The sequence below is a fragment of the Melopsittacus undulatus genome, chromosome 10, assembly GCF_012275295.1.
Source record: "Melopsittacus undulatus isolate bMelUnd1 chromosome 10, bMelUnd1.mat.Z, whole genome shotgun sequence".
In the NCBI taxonomy this organism is placed as follows: Eukaryota; Metazoa; Chordata; class Aves; order Psittaciformes; family Psittaculidae; genus Melopsittacus; species Melopsittacus undulatus.
In genome coordinates this window covers 8,463,510-8,488,244 of record NC_047536.1, presented here as the reverse complement: position 1 = coordinate 8,488,244, position 24,735 = coordinate 8,463,510, and the positions used below count along the sequence as shown (strand labels likewise).

General features: G+C 53.2%; 3 protein-coding genes across 6 annotated transcripts; 2 read left to right on the top strand and 1 right to left on the bottom strand.

The window, feature by feature from the left end:
* The first annotated feature begins 1,620 nt into the window (after positions 1–1,620).
* GRPEL2 (GrpE like 2, mitochondrial) lies at positions 1,621–13,567 on the top strand. 4 transcript variants are annotated; one of them, XM_034066950.1, is made up of 4 exons: positions 1,621–1,687; positions 6,822–6,990; positions 7,856–7,937; positions 9,298–13,567. In XM_034066950.1, exons 1-4 carry the CDS (start codon positions 1,632–1,634, stop codon positions 9,651–9,653), a joined length of 663 nt encoding a protein of 220 aa, XP_033922841.1. In that variant the 5' UTR covers positions 1,621–1,631; the 3' UTR covers positions 9,654–13,567. The 4 variants fall into 4 exon arrangements, with proteins under 4 accessions (XP_033922841.1, XP_030899196.1, XP_030899195.2 ...); XM_031043336.2 differs by lacking the exon at positions 1,621–1,687 and adding an exon at positions 1,815–2,200; XM_031043335.2 differs by lacking the exon at positions 1,621–1,687 and adding an exon at positions 3,156–3,318.
* Positions 13,568–15,690: 2,123 nt separating this feature from the next.
* Positions 15,691–18,643, top strand: PCYOX1L (prenylcysteine oxidase 1 like). Its single transcript, XM_034067242.1, is given in 7 exon segments — positions 15,691–15,781; positions 15,954–16,160; positions 16,555–16,729; positions 16,808–17,019; positions 17,110–17,126; positions 17,128–17,251; positions 17,820–18,643. Coding segments are annotated over 7 exon segments (1,485 nt in total). The 3' UTR covers positions 18,479–18,643.
* Positions 18,644–19,268: 625 nt separating this feature from the next.
* On the bottom strand, positions 19,269–21,401 carry IL17B (interleukin 17B). Its single transcript, XM_034067082.1, has 3 exons — positions 21,312–21,401; positions 20,182–20,468; positions 19,269–19,971 (listed from the first exon to the last, which is right to left on the bottom strand). The coding sequence occupies exons 1-3, from the start codon at positions 21,330–21,332 to the stop codon at positions 19,713–19,715; spliced, it is 567 nt and encodes a 188-aa protein (XP_033922973.1). The 5' UTR covers positions 21,333–21,401; the 3' UTR covers positions 19,269–19,712.
* Positions 21,402–24,735: the final 3,334 nt, after the last annotated feature.

The following is a 24,735-nucleotide window of genomic DNA, read 5'->3' as shown; positions in this document are numbered from 1 at the left end:
ACCATGCTCACTGCTCCCAGCTCCGTGGGGCCTCATCTCAGGGTTCCTTATATCTCAAGCTCAAATGCCCTTGTCCAGTATTTCCTTCTTGTCTTGCAGGCAGTAAGGGTGAGGGCATGCTGGCTTCCCTCGGGAATGAACAAAACTCAAGTGTCAGCATTTGAAAGCAAATTAACAATGGACACTTCAACCTCGCTAAACAGCTTAGCAGTGCTGCAAAGGGCTGAGGCTGAAGGCAGCCCGGCTCTCTCTTCCCTAGCCCTGTGCTAGCTTTTGGGGGCAGCAGGGAAAAGGGACAGGGCTGTCTCCCGGCCAACAGTGCATCCACACTATTGCTGCTGCAGTCAGACACAGTTTGCCAAGGCATGTGGTCAAAATGGAGTGAAGGGAAGTTTAAAACATTAAAACAGAGCACAAAAGACCAAAAAAGGAGCTTTCAAATGAGGGGAGGAACAGAAAAGAGAAATGGAGGAAGGTCAATTAGCACTGGCTGAAATGAGGGATAGGAATGAAAAGGAAAGGTCCAGGCTTTTGTGCCGGGAACAAGGGAGCAGGCCAGTCACCCACTCATGCTAAGGCTGCCAGCATTAACCCTTGGAGCTCACTCTTTCAAAGCCCTCTTGTTGGTAACCAGGTAAGCAGCTTTCAATAAACATGCTGGCACTGGCCTGCCTGCCCTAGCCCTGGTTATAGGGGCAGGGTGGGTAAACTGCTTCTCCATGTGGAATGGGGTGGGCTCAGCACCCCTGCAGCACTGCCAGCGGCCAGGATGGGGGAATCTGATGTTGTCAGCTCAGAACCAGCATTTACTGGCTGCCCATTCCCAGGGATAAGGTGCAAGAAAGTCCTGTTCCTGATGTGCTTGTACTTGCTACCAGCTTCCCTGTGCTGGCTGTCACAGCTCCTGTCCCCTCCAGGCCTGCAGCGGCACCACCCCCTCTCCCATCAGAAAAGGGTGAAAACCCTCTTTAAGCTTCACCTCTCCCACTAAGGAGACAAGGAGCATGTGCCCACAATGGGCAGAACTGGAGCTGGACCACTATAGGCATATAATAGAATCCCAGACTGGTTTGAGTTGGAAGGGACCTTAAAGCTCCTCCAGCTCCAACCCCTGCCACGGGCAGGGAACCCTTCCACTGGAGCAGCTGCTCCAAGCCCCTGTGTCCAACCTGGCCTTGAACACTGCCCGGGATGGGGCAGCCACAGCTTCTCTGGGCACCCTGTGCCAGCGCCTCAGCACCCTCACAGGGAAGAGCTCAGCTCAGTCCACCCTCGGGCAGGTTAAAGCCATTCCCCTTGGCCTGTCCCTACATTCCGTTAGATCCCTCCCCACCTCTGACCGACCCCAGTCAAAGACACGCTTTGACACCGTTCCGGGGGGTTCATATTTATGTACCAAGAGGTCAGCAGCACCATATCCTGCACCTCGGGTCCGCTGCTGGGTCAAGCCGCCCGGTACTTGCTGGTCAGGAGCTGACCCCATGCCGCTGTCACCCCTCCGCTCCCGGCTACCGGATGCACTGCACCGCAAACACCCCGTGGGCCGGGTCCGGCCCCGCCGCGCTGCCCGCCGGGGCTCGCAGAGGCTGCCGGGAGCTGTAGTCCGCGGGCGCTGCCGGCAGCGCGGGGCCATGGCCGGCTCCGTGCGGCTCTGCAGCGGGGTGTCCCTCCTGGCGTGCCGGGGCAGGTACGTGCGGCGGGGCGAGGGTCGTGTCCTCCCGCAGCCGTTCGCGGTGCTGACCCCTCCCCGCCCGCCGTGCGGGACGCGGCAGCCCCGGGCCTGGCGAGGCGCTGCGGCGGGGCCGGGCCCGGAGCGCCCGGCGGCTGTGGGGCGGCGCCGGGAGGGCCCCATAGCCCCGGAGGGCTCCGGTTTCCCCTCGGCTGCCGCCGGCATAAGGCCCGGGGCAAAAATGGGCTCCTAATAATCAATCTGGTGCCCGGAAAAGTGTCATTTTGAGGAGGAATTGATTGTAGTTGCTAGCGAAAGGCGTTTGCGTGGTCAGTGAGCCGCGGTGTGGGGTTGTTCTCTGCCGTTACACGTATCCACGGGCGATTTCTGCATCTCTTCCTGTCTGTCTGAACCCTTTATTCATGGATTACATGTTGCATGTGCTCCTCGGGTTTTATCCGCGGTAGGGATGCAGCAGCTGTGCTCTCAGCGTGCTCTGCGTGGATGGGGGAAGAGGATACGTTTAACTGGGTCAGTATTGGGACAGAAAAAACAGTGTCCAGTCTTATCTTTGGACATGGTGGGATATGGCTTGTAAAAGGGAAATCCATAACAGGTGCTTTGGTTATTGGAGTAAAATGTGGGCAGGAGAAAAGTGTATTCTATGTTAGTTTATTCGAGAGGGGGTTTTCCCTTGGAAGAAAAAAGTTAAAAGACCATTTAAATGCATTAAATAATTCTGCAGCATGTAATAGAAGCAGCTGTGTTTGGAACCAGGTGTAAGGGTACATGGTGAAAGTCATCCCTTTTTTATATGCTCATATATGTATGAAAACTGTTCTGTTCACAGTGTGCACCGAGTTTGAAGTAGGTGGCTTGATGGGAGCTGATCCACAGAGGGTTGCTTGTTCAGCCTGGAGAAGAGAAGACTCTGGGGGACCTTAGATCAATTCCCAGAGCCTAAAGGACCTACAAGAAACCTGGAGAGGGGCTTTGGACAAGGGCCTGTAGGGACAGGAGGAGGGGAATGGCTTCAACCTGCCAGGGGGAGACTGAGATGAGCTTTTAGGCAAAGGCTCTTCCCTGTGAGGGTGCTGAGGCGCTGGCACAGGGTGCCCAGAGAAGCTGTGGCTGCCCCATCCCTGGCAGTGTTCAAGGCCAGGTTGGACACAGGGGCTTGGAGCAGCTGCTCCAGTGGAAGGTGTCCCTGCCTGTGGCAGGGGTTGGAGCTGGAGGAGCTTTAAGGTCCATTCCAACCAAAAGCAGTCTGTGAGTCTATGATTCTATAAACTCACTGCAGTCAGGAGCCTGCTGCCCGGTTTAACTCTGTCCTGTGTTAAGGTGCAGTTGTGTTCTCCAGTTCCATGGGAGAGGAATCCACATAGAATTGATCTCTGGTATCACTTCCTCATGAAACTGAGCACAGTAACTGGGAGTACTTAGGAGACTTCCTGCCAAAGCAAGCTCATAGAGTTAAAACAACTGCTAATGCAGAGGTTTCTGTGTGCCTCAGCACTTGCGTGCTTTGTCATGCTAATTTGGGAGGAGGAGAGAGTGTTTAAGGAGAGGTGTGGTAGGACCCTTGTGTTCAGAGAGAACACGACAGTGTCTTGGAACATTTCACCATCCTGCCTATGCTCCAGAAAGAGGTGATACTGTTGTTTTGACCACAGAGGGGTGTTCTCATCATTTAAATAATGATCTTTAGGGACAGTTGGCTTAAGCCATGTGGCTATAGTCAACTTGTCTGCTACATCTATCTGCCTGCCTTTCTGTGACATCGCTTTGTAAATCTTTCTGTATCACCAGCTTACTTGTGTAATCCCTTCACATGCTCTGGGACTTCCATGTGTCTGTCACTTTAGGATGTGTCAACTTCCTCCGGGGGATTTCTGCCTATTTTTAGGGTGGCTGTGATCAAGACTGTGTTTTGAAGATGGAGCACAGTGCAGTGGACAGACTATAAATAGCACTTGCCCATTTTAGTGGCAAGGAAGATGTAAATTGAGTGGCATTTTCAGTTCTATGTAATAAGAATTCCCTTTGGAGTCAGTCTGTGGTGCTTGCATCCTTCCCACAACTTTTAAGGCAGCTCGTCTGAGCAGCACGCTACGTATGGGGCATGTCACTGCATGGGGGAATGCTCTGTGGCTCGGTTTCAGGAGCTGGAGAAAGGAGTCCATGCAGGCAACTCTCTGCTTCACGTAGACAGGTCCACGCAGCTGAGGCACCAGCTCATTCCTGCCCCTCTCCTCCTACACACCAAAACACACCCATTGGAGTAGTGTAAATCACTTGCAGAGGGAAATGACTCACTCACCTTTGCTTCGTGGATGCAAGAGTTAACTCATTTGTGTAGCTTATTTAAAGCATGGGAGTCTAACCTGTGAGGTGCCTGCCAAGGCTGCTTCCTCAGCTGCATTTCAGGTTCCTTGCTTCAGCTGTAGCACAGCCAATTTCCGTCCCTGCACCTCTTTAAGTGAAAGGTAGGATGATAAAGGGCAGAGCTTGTAATTGGTGCTTGCCACAGGCACACCTTTTATTTTACAGTGGAAGCCTTGCAGTTGTTTAAGCTTCATGGATTGATTTTGAAGCCTTGGTGAAGGGGTTCTCTGTCCTCACCTCCAGTTTAGTCTAATTTCTGTAACTTAGAAAAAGTGCTGTGTAAACCAATCAACACACAAATGTGGCAAGCATCTTTGAAATCATTCGAGATGGGGTCTTGTGCCTTAAACTGATCTCTGCAGCCAGGGATAAAATATGGGGTTATCTTCTGTGCTGGCATTCCTGAAACCCAGAGCGGCAGTGGCTGGGGAGCTCTTTGAAAAAATCCTGGTGACAGCCCCTCTCCTGGTTCTTTAAAGATTAAGTGAGAAGAACATCTTATTCTAGAGCAAGTGTAGGTAACAGAAGCACTTTTGGACTGGTATTTGGCATGCAGTGTGCTGAAAAGGAACGGTTTTACACACAGGTTTTACACACAGATCGTGTCTTAAGTACTCAATAAAAACTATCATGCGCAAATGCCTTCAGCTGGGAAAAAGGAAGTTTGTCATTAGTGCTGTGAGTATTTAGCAACCTTGTACTAAAGTTACACTAAGGCAACATCTGGGCTGTTAAATTTGGGATGATGGGAGATGCTAGGGCACATATAAACCTCTTAAACTGTGCTTTGGTCAAAGAGCCCTGGCTGCCACCCAAAGGGGGACACTTCTTCCCTTCCCCATATTCTCCCTCCCACATCTCACCAAGCTTCATGTTTTTGTTTTCTCTTTTGTACTGGCACTTGCACTCATCTGATCTGTCAGCAGACCTATTCAGGGACACAGACAGAAAAGTCTTTTTGTTTTGTAGGGTTAGTTTTCAGCTGGTTTAACTCCCTGCAGCTTCATTCTGCACAGCTCTAGTACTGGAATAAGGGGAGCAAAACATGTCTCTTCCAGTTGCTGCTGTAAGCTCAGCTTAGCTGGACTGCTGAACAGCACTTGGATCTTATGGCCCATTTGATAGACCCAGAAACAAATGCTAGACTCTTCTGTGACATTGTACCTGAGCAATATAAGCCTTGCTGAAAAGTAAGAAACCTTTTAATGGTGCAGGCCTGGTAATGTGAACTCACACTATTGCTTCTGGAGCCTGAATTAGCATCTCTGGGCAGTATTGAATTGTGCTGTATAAACACACAAGTTTGGGTCGGTGCCAGCGCAGTGATTTCCATGCCATGCTTCGTTTGACAAGGTAGGTGTGCACTTAGTGTATGCAAAACCCCTCTATTAAAGGGGATGTTGAAAGCTCTGCTCAGAAGATGAGCTCAGGCGTTCCCAAAAAAGGAGACACCTTTCCTTGTTGAGTGTATACTGAAGTGTTTCCTGAATGGAGCTGGTCTGGAAGGAAATTGAACTTTCTTCTGCAGACCTGTTCTAGGTCTAGACCTGTATATAGTCATGAGAGGGGAGATGGGCAGAGGCTTTGGCCTCATGCTGGCAAGAAGGGTCCTGTCTAGGTCCGTTTGTAAACGTGGTGTAGGAGGGGGAGTGGAAACACTTGGTTTCACTCTGGCAGTGGCAGCATCGTTACTGCAGATGAAGGGCTTTCTGGAAAAGAGCAGAATAAGTGAAAAGTATTTTCACACTGGCTTTGATCATCTTCTGACCTAACTGTTTTCAGCCAGACTTCTATTATCCAGTTTTTGGGAAGCCTATGGGGTTGTTACTGAGGTGGTGTTCCTGCAGCTCAGCCCAATTATCCGCCTCTGCGGTGGTTTCGTCATCTCATCTGCAAGTTGTGAAGTCAGCTCCTGGGTGAGCTCCACCTGCTGTACCAGCACGACCTCTGACAAGTGGGGTTTTTAGATGAAAAGCATACTTGGGATGAGAAAGTCACTGCAGATAAGGTAGGCTTCAGCGCTTGGGGCTTGGGCTTGTTTTCGGTTGGGATTTTTTGTCTTTGGGACTTCATTGCCAGTGGAGATAAAAACAGTTGAAGTGCTTAGAACTGCTGGAGAGTATTAGGGACAACTTTCAGCTGGCATGCTCAGTCCCTTTTCCAGAGCTAATGGAGCTGTGAAGGTCCTGGCAGAAGGCTCCTGAATATTTGGGATGTAGACAACATGGTCATGTCTCTGACAGTTCTCTTTCGTTTCTTAACTGCAGTCGATGCGAAAGCTGGTTCAGTCTAGTGAGTGCTACTTTACAAGAACTGATTGGCAAAAGTTTCCAACTCTCTTCCTCTTCGCTCAATAGGAGAAAAACTGAATACACCAAATACTGTGTCTGTCTGGGGTTTCTACATCACTAAAACCAGCGTTATACTGCTCAACTCCTCAGGACTACCTTGCAAAAACTTGCTGAAGTTCACCGTTCGGTATCGACCGCCTGCACTGGGGGTCAGCAAAAATGCAACCCACACCTTGTTTTCATGTCATTGCAAGGTGTGTCAAGGAAGTGTTCAGCCTCTGTAGTGACATGAGTGTAAAGTAAAAGAAGTTTTCAAAACATCTCTTTGTGCTTCTGTGCTGCTTGTCTGTATTTCCTGAGAGGAGCCAAGATTTTATCTAGAACCTGTGTGCCTTTTGTAAGAGCTGCTTTTAGTAACAACACTAAACTCAAATTCTTGTTGAGCCTGTTACTTAACTTCCCTTCTTTGTCATTAGTTTGTGTTTCAGGGGGTCCCCCCGTGTTTTCAGCACTGCAGCTCAGCAGAGAAGTACAGGAGACGAGTGTGGCCCAGAAGATCCCCATGATGAGCCCAAGCATCCCCTTTCTGACTGTGCCATAAAACACAAAGCCATCAAATTAGAAGAACAAGTCCGAGATTTAACTGTGAGTATGCTGCTGGTGGCATCATCTCTTTCATTCAGCCCCCATGACTTGGTCTGTCTTTCACACCCAGCTTTGTAAGCCCTGTAGCACATATACAACACCACTGTGCTGTGGCAGACTTCAAAGCAGCTGTGCTTTAAGTGTGAGAGGTTGCACTGTGGAAGTACAGTCTGCCTTCCCCAGAAATGCCATCTGTCAGTGGTACCTAGGAGCAAGACACTGGTAGTATGATCTTGACAGGCAAAACTGTATGTTGGAGATGATCTGGTCAATTCTTTCACAGCATTGTACAGAGGGAATGGCAGTAGCTTTGTCATGATTAGCATCACATACTGTGTTGCACCGGATCTGGATTGTCTGAGAAGGAAAGTCCTCTATAGTGACAGCGGTGTGGTGGAGATGGTGGGGATCATGTTATGGGGACTTTGAAGAACAGATGTGAAAAGGGAGAGGATTAAATACTGGAGCACCAGGCAACTCTGGAGATAATCACCCTGAGACTTCTACTGCACCAAGTGATAAATCAGCCATTTGTGGAGCTGTTGCTGAGACCATCAGTGCCTGCTAGAGGAGGGAGTGTCTCAGTAGTTGTAGTGAGTCACACAAAAAGCAGCAGCCTGCCACTGTGATGCTCAGTTGAGCTGCACTCCGAATGCTTCTGGCCTTCACTTGGGTTTTTTGAGTGGGTTGCATTTGTGCTGATGAATCAGGAGAGGGGCTTGGGTTTGCATGTAAGGAAAACGAGGAGCCCAGCACAACCTTCTGTTGTGAAGCGGGCTCTGTTTAAAGCTTAAGGGATTGCCAGCTGTCAGGAAGTGGGTTTTATCTCTTTCTTTGATGTCTCCCCTTGTGATGGTGGTTACAGGAGAGATACCGGAAAGCTTTGGCGGATTCTGAGAATGTCCGGAGGAGAACACAGAAGTTTGTGGAAGATGCCAAGCTCTTTGGTAAGTGAAAGGGGGCAGAGCTGTGTTTACTGCAGTATCCTGCCTGCCTGAGTATCAAGTGCTGATCAGCAGTGTTTCTCTCCCCCTGTTCTGCACTCAGTCATTGTAAAGTCTGGCATGATATTTGGCCTTGGACTCCTGGTGTCTGGGCTTGCTCACTGTGTTTTCGTGTGTGTCCAGCAGTGTCCTGTCAGGGTTACCTCAGTGACTCTTCTGTGATTTTTTTTAATTATTTTTTATTAAATTTTTTAAATAAAATAGGCCCAGTGCAGTTCTCCTGACTTGGTTGAAATGACAGGCTTTTCTGCATGCTGAGAATTGGCCCTGGCAAGGGTGTATGACATACTCTTAGCTGTGTTACCAGGTCGTGATCTCCTTTACCATATTAACGGCTTCTTCTCTTCTGCTCTAACTTTTAGGAGGTAGATCCTGCCTGCCACAAAGGTTGTGAATTCCTAGATCAGATGTTCCTTAAAACTTCTATAAGAAATATTTTAGCATTAGTAAAGATAACTAGACTTGTAGCTTTAGCAACATAAATGATACTATGAGCTGGTTGGTAATCAGTCTGCTTCTGCCTGTTCCTTTGTTGTTTCTCCTTCATACTTCTTTGTTTTGTACATGTTTAAACACGTATGTACAACTATAGACAGAACCTAACTATTGTTTCTCTTTCTCTGTTTTCCTAATGTCTCGTTCCAGTAAGTTAGTTACAGCATCTATGTAAGAGATGGAGCCTGGTTTTCCTGACATTTCTGCACTGTGTACTGTACCACTTCTCCTGGTGTATACAATCTAACCCCTTTTTTCTAATGAAAAAGCCTGCATGACTTTTGACGACCAACCCAGGGACCATTCTGTCCAGCCTTCCACAGTGGTCTTAACTAATGAATAAAACTGTGGTTGTACTTTGGAATGATCATATATTATTTTTACTTCCCTCCATTGTATTTGTTTCCCATGTGCACAGGCATTTGTGTGAGTGGCTTGGCAAAACATTTGTCTGTGGGACCGTATGAGAGGGTGTGGAACAGTGTCCTAAATGACAAGTCTTAATTGCTAGAACTTCTTGGAGTGAAATACTAATGCTCTGCTTTGTCAGGTATACTATATATATGTGTGTATATTTATGGATGTAACTTTCCTGCGCATGCTTTGATCTGGGGAGTCTTGATAACTACCCATGTAATGCTAAAGCTTTGGCTACAGGATACAGAAGACACTCTGCTCTTGCTGAAATAACAGTTCAGTTAGCAGCATAAAAGGGGCTTTCAGACTGCTGTGACTTTGTGCCTGTCATCGGTGCTGTAGCCCTGTATGTTCTACCCTTCATTTACTTCTTGCTTCATTGTGCCTGTAGGGATCCAGAGTTTCTGCAGAGACCTTGTGGAGGTAGCAGATATCTTGGAGAAGACTGCTGAGAGCGCTGCAGAAGAAGCAGAGCCTAGTAATCCAAACCCAACCCTGAAGAAAATCTACGAAGGTCTCTCTCTCATAGAGGCCAAATTACAAAGTGTATTTGCCAAACATGGCCTTCAGAAGATGAACCCTGTTGGTGGCAAATATGATCCATACGACCATGAAATAGTCTGCCATGTGCCAGCGGAGGGGATGCAGCCAGGCACGATAGCACTGGTGACTCAGGATGGGTATAAACTCCATGGTCGCACCATCAGACACGCGCTTGTCGGCGTGGCAGTAGAGTCACAGGAATGACGTGGGCTTGCCCACCAGCATCTGGGACCTTGCTCGGCTGAGGACCCCTCAGCACTCAGTGACAACTGCAGCTGCATGTCTTTACTTATTTATTAAGCTAGGTTTGTATTGTATGTTGGCTTCTTTATAATGTGTGCAGTCGTTTTGGCATTCATTCTAAGGTACTTTAATAATCCTTTTTGGAGTATGTGGAGTAAGTAGTACTAGGAGTCCTGCTATTTGTCAGAAACATGGCACTGTAGCCCCTTTCTCCTTTGCTCATTTCTCCATTAAGATTAAGACTCGTATGGGGAAGAGGAGAGATACAGGAGAGAAAGGGAATTCTCTGAGAGCTAAGGAATCTTGTCTCCTGGCTCCATCTCTGAGATGGATTCCTGCAGTGGCCTTCAGAAAAGTCACTTCTCTGCCTCAGTTTTCATATCTGTATTAAGGGAATATAATAATACTGACCTACCTCACAGGGATGTGGTGAGGCTTTTTCTTTGCAAAGCACTCAGAAGAGGAAAAGCCCAAAGGGCTGAGTATTATTATCAAGCTGTTTTGGTGTCTTCCCTTGTCCCCAGACCCCTCAGGTGAGGATAAAGATCATCACTTGAAATGACATTGAGGGGCAACTTTTTCTTATTTTCCATTCAACTTCAGGAAAAGAATCCTGAGTTAATGAAATCTCTGTTGTACTACAGCTGAATAGGGATGAGGTTTTGAAGAGAATTTGGTTGTTAGGTCAGACTAATGTGTTAATATTTGTTCTCCAGGTAAAATTTCAGCTTACCTCCTTGTTCCTAAAGGTAAAACAAGGGGTAGTGGTTCTTGGTGAAGACAGAAAACTGTTCTCAAATCTCTTCTTCTCCAACCAAAACCTGTATTTTAGAGGAGAGTAATTTCTCTTCCCTGATGGGTATCTGTGCAGCATTGAAGCATGATAAACTATATGCTCTTTGTTGCAGCTGCTGGCAAAATGGAGATGTGCCCTTAAGCAGGAAATCTGGACTGTTTTATTTTCTCAGCTCTCCAATAATGGTACTCAGATAACACCAACTTCCAGTTCACATTCAGACTCTACTTCTGTGTGCCCGCAGTAAATGTTAAACCTTTGGGGTTTTGATGCAAGAAGAGAAATATTTTCTACTAGAAATTTGAAGTGCCCTTGAACCAATTTTAGCAGCGGTGACAAGAAAGCAAGAGAAGCAGAAAGCTGAGGAAGTGAAAGTTGACCTCAAGCTGTCCTCTTAGTTGCAGGCATGTTGTTGTCACAGCATGGCATATGTATTTCCCAGTGGTCCTTTTGCCTGGGAGTCCATTTATCTCAGCTGAACGGATGCAGTCGCTGAGTAAGATCAGAATTTAACCCTTTACAGAGAAGCAAGCAGTATAGTGACAGAAGAGTTTTATAAAACCAGCCTGTGGTCTGCACAACACAAAGCCAAGGCAGGAATGGTTGTTTTCAGGTTGGTCCTTACTGATTCAATAAGTCCCGCTTTTTTACTTGCTGGAACTGGATCCATGGCCTGACAGTTATTTGATACCGACTTCCAAAAGCTCTTTATTTATTTTGGATCCCATCACTGGTTTGGAAGGAAGCTTATTCTTCTCCCATTCCTTTGCAGGCTTCAGTTGCATAATCCTTTTGTGGTGGACCTCAAGATTACTGCAGCCTTCACTTAGCAGCTGTCGACAGTCTGATCTGGGGAGACTGTGCAGTTGATGACTGTCATTCCAGAAATTTAAGGAAGATGCATGTTTTTAATATGCTTCATGCAAGCTGCTTTGATAACAGCTCTATGTGGGTGACTCCGTAGCAGTGTATTTGAAGTGCAGTTTTCTGCCACTGCACAGTTAGGTTTTCAGGCAGGTACTTGTGATTTCAACCCTGAAACAGTGCTTCATGGCAGCATTAGATCATTTTGGACTAACCTCTTGTTCAGTGCTCCTGTTGTAATGTGGTGTTGGAAATCTCAGAGATATGCAGGACCTCCTGGTCACTGTTTTGGTGGTCTGCATGCTGACTGGGCCACCAGGTTATGCTGTTACCCAAGACAAAGAACAGGTGAAATCTGAGACGTGGCAATGCAAGTCTTGCTGTTCTGCCTCAAGACTGTCTGCAGCCTGTTTGAGGAAACTGTCTTCAGCTGGAAGGAGCACTGGTTCTCTGCTGCTCCTTCAGCCTCTGCTGTATCAGCTGAGTCTTTTTGCAATATGAGGGGAGAGCTGGTTATGAAAACTTAACTTTGAACGTGAAGCTTTCTTTGTAAGGAACTAAACAAAAGCAAAGGCATTTTATACAACAGGTAGTTTTGTGTTGTAGCGAGGCTGCAGCTCACCTGAGCCGCATTTAAAAGTTGTGTGTGACCAGAAGTGATGGGATCCAAATCCTCTTTAAATGGACCCACAGAGCCACTTGACTGTGGAAGTATCCTGTGGCTGCTTGGTCCACCTTCAGACTATTTGCCAACCTTCCTGCCTCCTCAGCTTGTATTCACCCATTTTTGCCTTAAAGAAATATCCTTAAATGCACTCCAAACCTTCTGTCTGTACTAAGAGGTTATTGATTCAGCTTGTGTGTGGGATCTAGTTTCAGTGAGGCACTGCTGGGTCGCTAGGGCAGGAATCTGAGGGATCCAGTTCCTGTGCAGTCTTTCTCACCTTCCTGCAGGCCCCGTTTAATTTGGGCCAAGTTATTTTCCCTGGTTCTTTTCCATCTATGAAACTCCTCCAGGATCTTACCAGGCTTTTATGCTGATTACTGTAAGATGTACCCATCGTTCAGAGAGTTTTACAGATGTTACCAAAGAGATAAATACTGTAGCTGTTGTTTGTCCTCCTTTCTGCTTCCTTTGAATGTTGAAATGAAAATGAAATTACCAAACCTGGATTCCACTGCAGAATCCAGATTTCCTAGGCAAAACTCGGTTTACTTGCCTTTCAAGCACACTTATGATCTCTTCTTGTGGATGAGATTGCGCATGGGTGGATTGAGTTTCTCTGCTGTAGGTGCGTGCTCTGTAGGTCTGCCCTGTTTGTGTAAAGCTTGCACACTCAGCACAGTGGGGCAGCATCCCCACTGCTGCAGTTCCATTGCACTCTGCAGAGTTACACCAGCAAGGAGACCAGCCCATGAGCTTTTTCTCTCCAGTCACTTTATCCAATGACTAGTAAAACAGGAGTATGTTAGTAGGGACAGGGTAGAGGAGAGGAAGAGGACATACCTCTTAGTGACTTATGCAGCCACAAGCTGGAGAGCTGGGAATGCAGACAGCTAGGTGAGACATGCAGGTGGTGTTGGTGCATGGACCTGCATTTCTGCTTTCGAGAGGTGGCAGCCCCACCAGCAGTGTAGGCATTTGCCTTGTTCTGTGACCTTGCTGCACCCGTTGGTGGGATGTATTTGAGTTGAGCTCCTGATGAGTCTCCAGCTGTGCTGTCTCATGAGTGCAGCAGCATCTGAACTCTGACCAGGAGCAGTATAGAATGTGAATGTTGCTTTGTGAACCTTAAATTCTCAGTGCTTCATCAGCAGAGCTGCTGTTGGGAGACAGCTGTGATAGAGCAATAGCTATTAGCAGTCCTTTAACTTTTAAAGAACCCTGTATTTAAGTTTTATATTGTGAATATTGTAGTATTTTTTATTTTCAAACTTGAGATGCTCTGATGTTACTTGCAAAGGCAAATGAACAAAGTGTTGCTAATCTCCAAAACCCTAGGTTCTTTTAGTTGCTGGGAAGCCTGTATATATTGTATTGTTTTGTGTTTCTGTGCTCTTTGTTTACCCAAAGGTTCTGGCGGTATGAAATACAAAGACTGAAGTGTGGGAGTGGTGCAAGTAATTGACAACAACATTTGAGTTAATGTTGGAAAGGGCTGATCTCCTTTAGATGTCCAGAGACTATTTGCTAATAAAAAAGCATTGCAGTTGCTTCTTCGTCCTTTTTTCCCTGCCCCAGACTGCTGCTTGTTCTGGTTGGGCAGGACTGCAGATGAGAGATTTGTTGCTGCTCTGATCTGATGATCCAAACTGAGGGCCCTTGGCCAGGTTGAATGTTCTGCTAGCAGTGCTTTAGGTGGACTCCCAAAAGTGCATCTGGATGTGTGTGTGCGGTTGGTGAGTTGTTGGGTGAGTCGTCAGGGATTTCTGCACTGATCAGCCGTCCAGGTATGTTGTTTCCTGGTTCTCCTGTGCCTGCTTCTCTGTTCTGAGAAGTCCTCCTGTGAACCATCCTGTAGGGAAACGCTGTCTGCCAGCCTTTGTCAAACTCCTGATGTCTGGTTTTGCCCTTCTGTTCTCTCACAGCTTTGCTTTGTTGTGGTTTGGGTGTTCTGTGTGTGGTGTGCTTTAGCAGGCATGCTGTAAGGCCTGAGCGCCATTCAGGATGGTTCAGTTCACAGCCTGTATTAATGCTTGGGATATCCGCGGGCAGATTGTGATTTCAGGGATTTGTAGGAGAGAAGAACAAGCTTTCCCTGTAGGGGTGTGATTGCAGCAGATCTCATTCTCTGCAAAAATAGCTGGGCCTCCATTCCTGGTTTTGCCTTCGTCTCGCTGGTGCTGGTAGGTATTGATAGGCCTTGCTGGCCTCATCCTCCTGAAACTTGAATGCCCCTGGGTACTTCTCACTGGAAAAAAAACCTTTGCAAAAGACCACTTACAAACGGCCTTGATGGGGAGAGAGCTGTATTTCTGTGCCAATGATCTGCCAGCAGAGTCCCCTTACAATTGCAGAGGTTGCATCCCATTGCAGGGGCTCGCTCTTGTGCCCGAGGTGTGTGGGCACTGCTCCATGCTCACCGACTGGACTAGAGCAGGAAGCAGTGCTGCCTGCTGCTGTGTTAGTGAATTTCTGGCTCTGCTGGTTTTTCTCCACGGCAACAGTGAGAGTTGGGAGTTCTCAAACCACAGCCATCTGCAGAAAAGCATCTGAGCTTGTGAGCAAAGGGAAGAGCATTTTGCTTCTGGCACAGTGTTGCAGAGCACCTGCAAGCAAAGGCACAGTCTGCCAGGAGAGGGAGGTGATGGGGAGTGGTGCTGACCTGCACACTTGGAGCCAGATTTCTCATCGCCCACAGCCGAGGTTAAATCAGGCTGATTAAGTAAGAGCTTGTTAAAACCAGAGGCGTGCTGCACAGATACTGTGTGCTGTGCTTTAAGCTGCTTTGGGAATGTCTTCTCCCCATCTTGATGGGTTCATACTGCCCATTGTAAGGACTTGGGTGAGCTGCGCAACAGGAGGTTTTGTCTGTGTCTCCCCCCCCCCCCCCCAGATGTTCATGCCTGAGTTTTGGGGTTGCGTGTGTGCTCCCCCGTGGTAGGACCTGGCTGGGGGAAAGGAGGGAGCCTGTGCTTGTGTCAGGTTTCTCCTGAAACAAAGTTCAAATGATGATTCTCAAACTAGATTGTGTCACTTGGTCTGGAGCCGGTGCCTGGGCTACAGCAGGCTCCAGGTCTGCAATTACATGTCTTAGGTGTTCTAGTTTCTGCTCAGTCTTTGCTATCCTTTGTAATCTGAGCAGCAGCAGGCTCCCAGATGGGATTCCCATGGCATGAGATGCTTGTTCTCAGGCACCTTGTTTTGCCCAGGGCAGAAAGTACAAGTGAAAGCTTGAAATACCCTTGGTGATGTGCAAGCCATGCAGGACCCAGCCTGCTCCCTCAGCCGGGTACCGAGCACCATGTCCAGACTGAGCACACTAAGTGCTGGGGGAGCTCCTGGCTCTGTGCCCTGGTTCCCCCGTGGGTTGATACCGAGTGCGCTGCTGCTGAAGCTCTGATGGTAGCACAGCGAGGGACAGAAGGCACCGAGGATCCGGCGGTGGCTGTGCCGGGGGGTGCTCATGTGCTACACCCGGAGCTCTCGGGTCTCCTCCTGCCCCATGGTCGCTCTGGGGATCCCTGATGCCGGCTGCATCTCCTCGCCCCGCCGGCTCCAGGCCCCATAGCCCGGGCAGGCCCCGCTCTGCCCGCCGGCAGCCGGGGCGGGGCGCGGCGGGGGCCGGGCTGCGGCGGGGGGCGGGCAGAGCCGGGCCGGGCCCCGCTGTCCCCGCCATGGCCCCGCCGCCCGCCGCGCTGCTCCTGCCGGCCCTGGCCGTGCTCCTGGCCGCGCCCGCCGCCGCCCGCGCCCCGCCGAGCAGCATCGGTAAGAGCAGAGAGGGGGTTCGGGGGAGGGGGGGGGAGCCCATCGGGTACCGGCAGCTCCCGGCCTCCTCCCTGCCTGCAGCCGCGGTGCCTGCATCCCGCTCCCTGCCTGCATCCCCGCGGGGAGCCGGGCGGCAGCGGAGCTCTGACCCCGCCGCTCTCTCCGCCGGCAGCCGTGGTGGGAGCCGGGCTGGGCGGCTCGGCCGTCGCCTACTTCCTGCAGCAGCACTTCGGGCCGCAGGTGCAGCTGGATGTGTACGAGGCGGCGGCCGTGGGCGGGCGGCTGGCGACCCTCACCGTCAACAAGCAGCAGTACGAGAGCAGGGGAGGCTCCATCCACGCGCTCAGCCTCCACATGCAGGACTTCGTCAAGATCCTGGGTGAGCGCTGGCACCCCCCCCACCTGCATGGCCTCCATCCCCGAGCATTGGTACCCTGCGGTAGTGGGGAGGTTGGCTTCCAGTGTGCAGTAGTGCTGTCCCTGCGCCCTGGAAGAGAATGGGATGGGGCAACCCAGCAAAGCATCAGGGCAAGGGGTCCTGGTGGGATTAGGGGGGGTTGTTCATAAACTCCCCCCAGGTTGCCCACTAGCAGGAGCAACTCTATGGGATGCCCCACCATACAGGGTCTGGCTGGGATCACACTGCCCCAGGGTCTCACATTCCCTGATGCTCCTCCAAGAGCATCTTTGCCCATATCCCCACCATGGCGGTGTTTGGTGCTGGCCTTTCCCAGGAGCCAGCTGAGCACACTGGGCCCCCATGCTCCCCACAGGCCTCAAGCACCGGCGCGATGTGGCAGGGAAGAGTGCCATATTCAGCGGGGAGCATTTCATCCTGGAGGAGACCGACTGGTACCTGCTGAACCTCTTCCGTCTCTGGTGGCACTATGGCATCAGCTTCCTGCGCCTGCAGATGTGGGTGGAGGAAGTGATGGAAAAGTTCATGAGGTAGGAGCTGAATGTGGGGCTGGGAAGGGATGCATGGGGCCTTCCCAAGCACCAAGGACATCATCCTGTCCCCTCCAGGATCTACAAGTACCAGGCCCATGGCTATGCCTTCTCCAGCCTGGAGGAGCTGCTGCGCTCGCTGGGGGGTGATGCCTTCATCAACATGACACAGCGCTCAGTGGCCGAGTCCTTGCTGGAGGTGGGAGTCACGCAGCGCTTCGTGGATGATGTGATCGCAGCCGTGCTGCGCTCCAGCTATGGGCAGTCAGTGCTGGTGCCTGCCTTTGCAGGTGAGACTGGGACCCTGCTCCTCCCTCGGTGCCTCCTTCCCCGCACCCCCTCCATGGGCCTCTTGAGCCTCCCTCCTCTTCCTCTCCCAGGAGCCATGTCACTGGCGGGGGGCCCAGGGCAGCACTTGGGCAGTGGAAGGAGGCAACAAGCTGGTGTGTTCAGGTCTGCTGAAGCTGACCAAAGCCAACGTCATTGCAGCCAGGGTGACTGGCATCTCTCTGCACAGCTCAGGTGAGCCTGGGCACAGGGTCTGCTCTGGGGACACAAGGGCAGGAGGTTGGTGATGGCAGCATGGGGATGCTGGAGCAAAGAGAGAGCACTGGGAGGCTGCAGAGCATCCTCGTCCTGGTCCAGCATTTGGGTGAGGGTCCTGGGGTCTGTCCATCTCCTGTTGTCAGATCAAGTGGGAGCACTGCGGTACAGACCTCAGCCCTGAGGTTCCACTGTCCCCATCCTGAGATCCCTCAGGTCAATTCTCTGTCACCATCCTTGTTACATGCTCCCCCATGCAGCACAGCAGAAGGGCTGGTTGCTGGGGTTTGGGGGTGCACTGTCCTGCCCAAATCCTGCTTGCCCCACTAGCCTGGGCTTCTCTGGAAACTTATCCCACAGACTTGATACAATCTTCCTTATGCTGCCCTAAAGCATCAGCAGCTCATCCCTAACCATCCAATGCTATGGTCCAGCACTGGTGTGTACAGGGAAACCAGGGGATAGAGTCCATGCTAGAAAAAAGGGGACCAGGGCAATACCACATGGTGCTCAGGGCTACTCCTAACCATCCACCATCTCTTTGCAGAGGGGAGAGCCCTGTACCAGGTGCACTATGAGGGCAGTGAAGGCCAGGGCTCAGCTTTCTACGACATGGTGGTAGTGACGACTCCCCTGCACCCCAGCAGGAGCAACTTCACCTTTGAGAACTTCGAGCCCCCCATTGCTGACTTCCCTGGAGCCTTCCAGCCCTCCGTCACCTCCGTGGTGCACGGCTACCTCAACTCCTCCTACTTCGGCTTCCCCGACCCCAAGCTCTTCCCTTTTGCCAGCATCCTCACCACCGACACCCCCGACCTCTTCTTCAACGCCATGGACAATATCTGCCCTGTCAACATCTCGGCCGCGTTCCGCCGCAAGCAGCCCCAGGAGGCTGCAGTGTGGCGCGTCCTGTCCCCGCAGCCGCTGGACAAGCAGCAGCTGAAGACCCTCTTCAGGTCCTACTACTCGGTGCAGGTGACGGAGTGGCAGACCTATCCCCGCTACGATGCTGCCAAGTCCCTCCCGCCCATCGTGCTCCATGAAAACCTGTTCTACCTCAGCGGGGTGGAGTGGGTGGCCAGCTCCATGGAGATGATAGCGGTGGCAGCCAAGAACGTGGCCCTGCTGGCTTACAACCGCTGGCATCAGGACCTGGAGAAAATCGACCAGAAGGACTTGATGCACAAGGTGAAGACGGAGCTGTGACACCCGGGGGAGGTGGTGGGCTGGGAGCTTCTGCCTGTAGTAGTGTGGGGAGTATTTATTGCTGTGGGGACACCGGGGGGGCTGGGGCTGGAGGAGAAGGGATGGGCTGTGTCCCAGGTGACTTGAACATGCATCACCTTCAGAATACAGTCCCTGTCTGGTGTTGCTCTGTGTGCCATGTGCCTCAGTTTCCCTTTTCCCCCTCCCTAGGCTCTACTCAAAAGAAGCTTGTGCCTTTCCCTCTGGAAAAGGGTCACTGCATCTGTTCTGGGGAGGGACCTCAGGGGCCTTTCAAGGACAAGGTGGCTGGCATTGGCACTCATGGGTTCCCCCTGGTGAGCTGCACAGCTTCCACTTTAGGCTTCTGCCTGCCTGGATTTGCCTTCGATAAACTGGGTGGTACGCCTGCCCTGGCCAGGGCAGGAGATCTTGTGGCCTCTTCCATGCCATGTGTGCGTGGAGCCTAGCCCCACTTGCAGGCCTGATGCCCCAGGGATGGGCATGCAGAGTGGGCACTTGCAGGTTCCAGCTTGCATGGACAGATGCTGCTGGATGCTCCCTGCTTCCAGGGTTGTCCAGGCTGTGTTTTGGGGATCAGAAGAGCCTCTCCGGGAGAAGGCAGAGCAGCATACCCCCTTTGAACAGGGCCAGAGGGGCAGCATGAGGGGCCGAAGCAGGGAGCAGCGCAGACAGGGGCTAGCAATGCGCTTTATTGAGGACCTCAGAAGCCACCCAAACCCCATTCATTAACCCCATTCATTTGCCCCACTCCCTGGCCCAGCACAGAGGAAGTGGTAGGTGCACAGGAGAGAACTTGGCGCTCCCAAAGCTGTTGCACCAATGGAGCAAATGAAGGCAAACAGGGATTTTGGGGATGGAGAAGGCTGGATCCTGCCCAGGGGGGAGACCAGCAGCCCACCCTGCTGAGCAGCTCCATGAAGGGGAGCGGTCTAAGAGGGGTGCCTGGCTGCAAGGCCAGCTGTGGGACTGTAGCTGGTGACTGGCAGGGGCTGTCCCTGCAATGGGTGTCCCCAAAGGGCTGCTTGGGCTGAGGCTGATGGAGCCTGCAGGGGGATTTCAGGGAGCGCTTGGAGTTACCATCACCTTGCACAGGGGCTCCCCTCAGCCTGATGCTCAGCGAGGTGCCACTCTCCCAGAGGGCTGGGCAAGCTGGGAAGCAAGAACAAGCTGGTTAGATGCCCATGGATATCTTGCAGGGGTTAGCTTTGCCATCTCAGAACATGCAGGTGCAGCCCACAGCAATGGTCTCCATGACCATCTGGTACTTCTTGTGACACTTCTTCTTCCCAGAGGGCTTGTGCCCTGCTTCTCCTGGCACGGGGCAGAGCAGCCTGCGGACAGGCAGCCGGCTGTAGATGGGAATGCTGGCCATGGTGCGGTCCTCCTGCATTGTGAAGGGGTTGATGCAACCAGTGCAGAGGCATCGGGCCTCGGGGATGTCTGCTGGGATCCGTGTTGCATCATGGTTTATGCTGGAAGAGAGGGAAAGCAATACGTGGTTGGAGAGATGGTGAGATGGGGGGCAGTGGGTGGCTTGAAATGGGCAGGGCATTGCCTCTGCAGGGTGACGTGGGGTGCTGCATTGCATCACACCACCAGCAGCCACCGCAGCCCTGTGCTGATGGAGCTGTAGCTGCCATGGTGCTTGCTGGTGTATCCCCCAGGTCCCTGCCCCAACTCACCTGTATGCCCAGGGGGACAGGCTCCTCCGGTTGGACCTCCAGAGCCTCAAGTTGACCTGGCACTTGGTGTCACCTGGCTCAGAGCTGTTCCTCAGCTGGTGCACCATGTCCTGGATGCTGCGCTCGTAGTCTGCCATGGTGGTATAGGGATCATCCGGGGCCCAGGCGAGGGCAGGGGTGGCTGTGGGGGGCCGCGCCAGGCCTCTTCTCCTGCCCTTGGCTGCTTTGCTTTGGTCCTTCGCTTCGGGAACCAGGACCATGGCAAAGGTGAAGATGCAGAGGAGAAGCTGAGGAGGAAGGAGGGATGGCTCATGGCTCCCCTTGAAGGGGAGCTTTCCCACCTCCCATGGGTCATGGGGTGATAACATGACTGCTTTGGCTTTGGAGGGGCATGTGCAGTCTCCAAAGAGCAACACCAGCCTGCAGGGTGAGACCCATGGGAGCACACGAGGGCAGTTTGCAGGGATGGTGGGCACATGGTTGTGGTGAGCCGCCAGCCCAAGGCCCAGCTGATGCATGTGGCTGCAAAGCCCCTTGCCCTGGCTTTTGCCCAGGGTTTCCCTGCCCGTGCTGCTGGAGCTCAGCTCAGGCTGTACCTGGGCATCCCAGGCTGCAAAGGAGCTTTAGAAGTGACGCAGTCAAGAATGGGATCTTTATCCAAACCCTCTTCTCCTTCCCTCTATGCTCTGGGGACTATGAGAAAGAAAAGAAAGATGCTTTTTCCTTCTCGCTCCATCCTTGCAGGGCCAAGCTCCCGTGTGCCGACACCCGGCAGGCTGCCCAGTGACAAACAAAGTGGCTTTCTGTAGTCCTGCTCCCTGCTATTTGTGTCCCTGCAGCCGGCAGCTCCGCACCCTGCCTGCCGTCCTGCAGCCGTGCCCTGAGGTGTGTGGCCCCAGGGCAGGGACCGCCCGGCCGGGGCTGTTTTCCCCCTCCCATGCTGTCAGGTCACACTATTGCCTCTCCGCTCTCTGAACCTGTTGCATCCAAGCGTGGGAGCATCGGGGCTGGCAGGCCACAGCATCTCCAAAGCAAACAACCCAGGTAGCCACCCGTAAACAAGCGTGCAAACGGTTCTATTAAAGAGGGCAAAGGAGGAGCAAGCCCCGCGCCGCTGTGCAGTCACCTACCAGGTTCGGAGCCCGCTCCATCTCGGCGAGGGGCTGCGGCCGCCGTCCCGCAGTGAGGCTGCCCCGGCGCTGCCGGGAGCTATAAAGGGAAAGCCCCAGCTCCGGCTGTGCTCCTCGGGAGGTGTGTCCGGTCCCCGAGGTGCCAGCGCTGGCAGGGCAGGGGCCAGCGTGGTCTGGGACTCGGCCACCGCCGCCTCCCCGGGCGCTGGCTCCATCTGCGGCCGCGGCGGGACCGCGCTGGAGCCCGGCGGAGTCGCTGGGCAATGCCCTGCTCTGGGGACGGGGTTTGGACTCGATCCTGGTGGTGCCACTGAATCAGGGACACGGCGGCTGGGCTGGGGGAGCAGGGGAGGGGGGGGGGGGGGGGGGGGGTTGTGTCCTGTGCTGGCAACGAGGGGTGCAGTCCTGGGTGGACAGCCAAGGCCCTGCCAGCATCCATGTGCCACCACCAACTCTGCTGTTCCAGGAGACACCAGACCCTTCCGCCCAGCACTGAGGCAACGGCACCCATCAATTCCTGCACCCCTGGTCTGTGTCACCCATCAACTCCTGCACCCCTGGTCTGTGTCACCCATCAATTCCTGCACCCCTGGTCTGTGTCACCAAGCTCTTCCCCTCCTGCTGTCCTCAAGCCTGTCCGCAGCCCCTGAGAGTGGGGACAAACCAGAGCAGCAGGGTGGTGGGTGTCAGCGGTGGGGTGCTGAGCACCGGGAAGCAGGGTGCTGCCCTGGGGGACGCTGAGGCTGTGATGCTCTGTCCCTGATCAGACGGGGCTGGCATCGGGAGTGCGACGGGAGCCGCAGCATCGCGGCTTTGCAGCCCCCTGCCCTGGGCTGTCCCTGTCCCCGTGGCAGGCAGCGGCTGTGCCACACGATGGTGCTGTCCTCCACTCAACCGCGCCGCCAGCCCGCCGTCTTCCCGTCTGCATCCCTCCCTGCATCCCTCCCTCCTTTCCTCTTCCCCTCCATCCCTCCCTGCATCCGTCTTCCCGTCCATCCCTCCTCCCCGGCCACGGGAGGCTGGGTGCCCGGTGTTCTTCCCTTCGCTCTCGGACAGCGGGGTCTGCCCTGCTCCTTTGGTGATGCCCTTTACACTGTTGCTCCCGGAGGAGATGCTCCACCTCTCTTTGGTGTATTCTGCCCCTCCTGCTCCCACCCCAGCACCTCCAGCGTGTGTGGCAGCACCAGATGCTGAGTTTCCCTCTGACTCCCGACTCGTTGTTGATCCCCAGGGGTTTGGAGGCCCTTGTGCGTGGTAGAGCAGTGGGAAATTTCCACCTCCTTTTCCCAGCCCATGAACTGAGCCTCTAGAAAACCCTGTGAATAGGCTAAAACTCACTGCACCCCCAGCTCACACTATCCCTCTTCACCTCCCAGCCCAGCCATCCCTGGGGATACAGAAGGGAGCACGGTCTGGCTGCTCCCACGCACAGGGCAGCCTCACGTTAACACCCCCATGGCTTTGCCATGCTCCGGGATGAGGTCTGATGCTGCGCACTGAGCACAGCATGTCCCTTTTGTCACCTCGGGGATCTGGCCATGGCAGGGGCCCTGCAGCCACCGGCCTCTGCTGCACTGAGTGGTTCAGCAGCACTCATCCCTCTGCCACCAGCCTTTCCTGGGCTGCCGAGCCAGCCCCTGCTGCACCCCTGTTCCACGATCCCCCAGGAGGGGCAGTGAGCAGCATGGGCACCCGGAGGGTGCTGCAGTGCCTGTGTGTGCCGCGGCCGCCTGCGTTGTGTCAGCGCTCGGCAATGCTGTTTACACATGAGAGAGGCTCAGAGGCATCTGCACCGGCAGCCAGTTACCCAGTTTTGATCTTTTTTGGTGAAAAGGAAACCAGCGCTTTCCAGACATGGCCACATTTGATAAGCTGGGGAGGCGGGGATGGCTTTTCTCCATCGCCTCGCACAAGGGAAGGAACAATGTGTGTGAGCAGCTGGGTCACAGCCAGCCCCTGCCTCCTGCCTGGGATGGGGCAGCCAACACGCTCAGTTTGCCATTGCCAGCTGTGGTGCTGCCCCTGCGGGAGGAGGGTGTGCTGGGGTCATCCTGCTGCAGGGAGGCAAGGGGAGGGGGTGGCTGGAAACCCCTGCATGGCTTCCACAGGGGGGATGTGGCTTTGGGTTTGTTGTGCTCATCCCTGCTATCCCCACCACACTGCCCTGCTGCTGCAGCAAACGTGTGGTGTCCCAAGCAGGACAGGAGGGGCCATGAAGATAGATTTGTTCTACCTGTCCTGAGTAAACTCTGGCATGTATTTCCCAGCGTAACCATCACAGAACCTGCTGCTGTGTCTCTGTCCCAGCTCAAGCTCCCAGTACAAAGGGATGCAGGGTGGATGTGCTGTGCTTGGCAGAAGAGATGTGCTGGCCAGGGAGCATGTGGCAAGCATACAGTGAGAACCACAGGTAAGGGAATGGGGGCAATCAGACCCCAGTTCCCACGCTGGCAGAAAACAGCTCTCTGCCTTTGTCATAAGCACGAGTGTCCCTGCTGGGGTGAGAGCTGCTGACATGGGGTCCGTGGTCCCTCCAGTGCTGGTACCACACTGCAGGGCATGGCTGCTTCTAAGGCACCACGCTGCTCCAGAGCCTGGACCTTCCACAGGGCCTGTGATGCCCCAGCACACCTGAGCACACACACACTGTGTGTGCCCAGGGCAGAGGCTCCGGCACTGCCGTCGTGGCACCTCCTACCTTTGCATGAGCAACACTTTCCACTCAGCAAATGTAAGTGTGCTCTGGCCTCACCCCATCCAGCCCCACACCGCAGTGGGGAGGAGGGCTGGGACCAGAGCCCCCCAGCAGGTATCTCCCATCCGCGCCGGCAGCATGGAGCTCACTCACATCCATATTTGCACAAAGCCCCGCGCAGCGCATGAGCACTGCAGAGACACCCGTGCCAAAAAGGCTTATTTTAAGCTCTCTGGAAAAGGAACATTGTTTGGTGGGAATTAAAACTCCTCATTCTCAAAAAAGGGAAAAACAAAAAGTGCTGAATTCTGGCCCAGCTGGCGAGGGCGGCCGGGAATTTGGTGCTGGCATCGAGCGGAGTGGGTGCCCTGCTCTCCTGTGCCCCTGTGACGCTGGCGCTGTCCCCAGATCCCTGGTGGGAAGGGTTTTCCCATAGGAGGAAAGGGATGGCACCCAATATGGGTGCCTGTGGCCATGGAGCCACCCTGAAGTGCTGGGTCTCTGAAGGCAGTAGGGGTGACCGTGGTGGCTGCAGGTGGGGCTGGATGCGCTGTTGGCAGCCTGGGGTCTCTGTGCCTGGGTTGTACATCAAAGGGCAGTATTATTTATACAGCCTTAATCCGGCTGTCTCCTCGGGGCGGGGGGAGCTGGGTGGTGCTGGGGGCTGTGTGTAAATCACGCGGCTCCGGGTCGGGAGGCAGGGCTGTGCTGCGGGGCCGGCAGCACCCA

What these genes read in the sequence shown, in the direction of transcription:
- GRPEL2 (XM_031043335.2), top strand. Translation starts at nt 3,158, where the DNA reads ATGCAGAGGTTTCTGTGTGCCTCAGCACTTGCGTGCTTTGTCATGCTA. An exon ending in TGCCTATGCTCCAGAAAGAG is followed by an intron (nt 3,319 to 6,821) that starts GTGATACTGTTG and finishes CTTTGTCATTAG; the next exon opens with TTTGTGTTTCAGGGGGTCCC. An exon ending in GGAAGATGCCAAGCTCTTTG is followed by an intron (nt 7,938 to 9,297) that starts GTAAGTGAAAGG and finishes TTGTGCCTGTAG; the next exon opens with GGATCCAGAGTTTCTGCAGA.
- IL17B (XM_034067082.1), bottom strand. Translation starts at nt 21,332, where the DNA reads ATGGAGCGGGCTCCGAACCTG. An exon ending in TGGAGCGGGCTCCGAACCTG is followed by an intron (nt 20,469 to 21,311) that starts GTAGGTGACTGC and finishes CTTCCTCCTCAG; the next exon opens with CTTCTCCTCTGCATCTTCAC. An exon ending in CTGTCCCCCTGGGCATACAG is followed by an intron (nt 19,972 to 20,181) that starts GTGAGTTGGGGC and finishes CCTCTCTTCCAG; the next exon opens with CATAAACCATGATGCAACAC.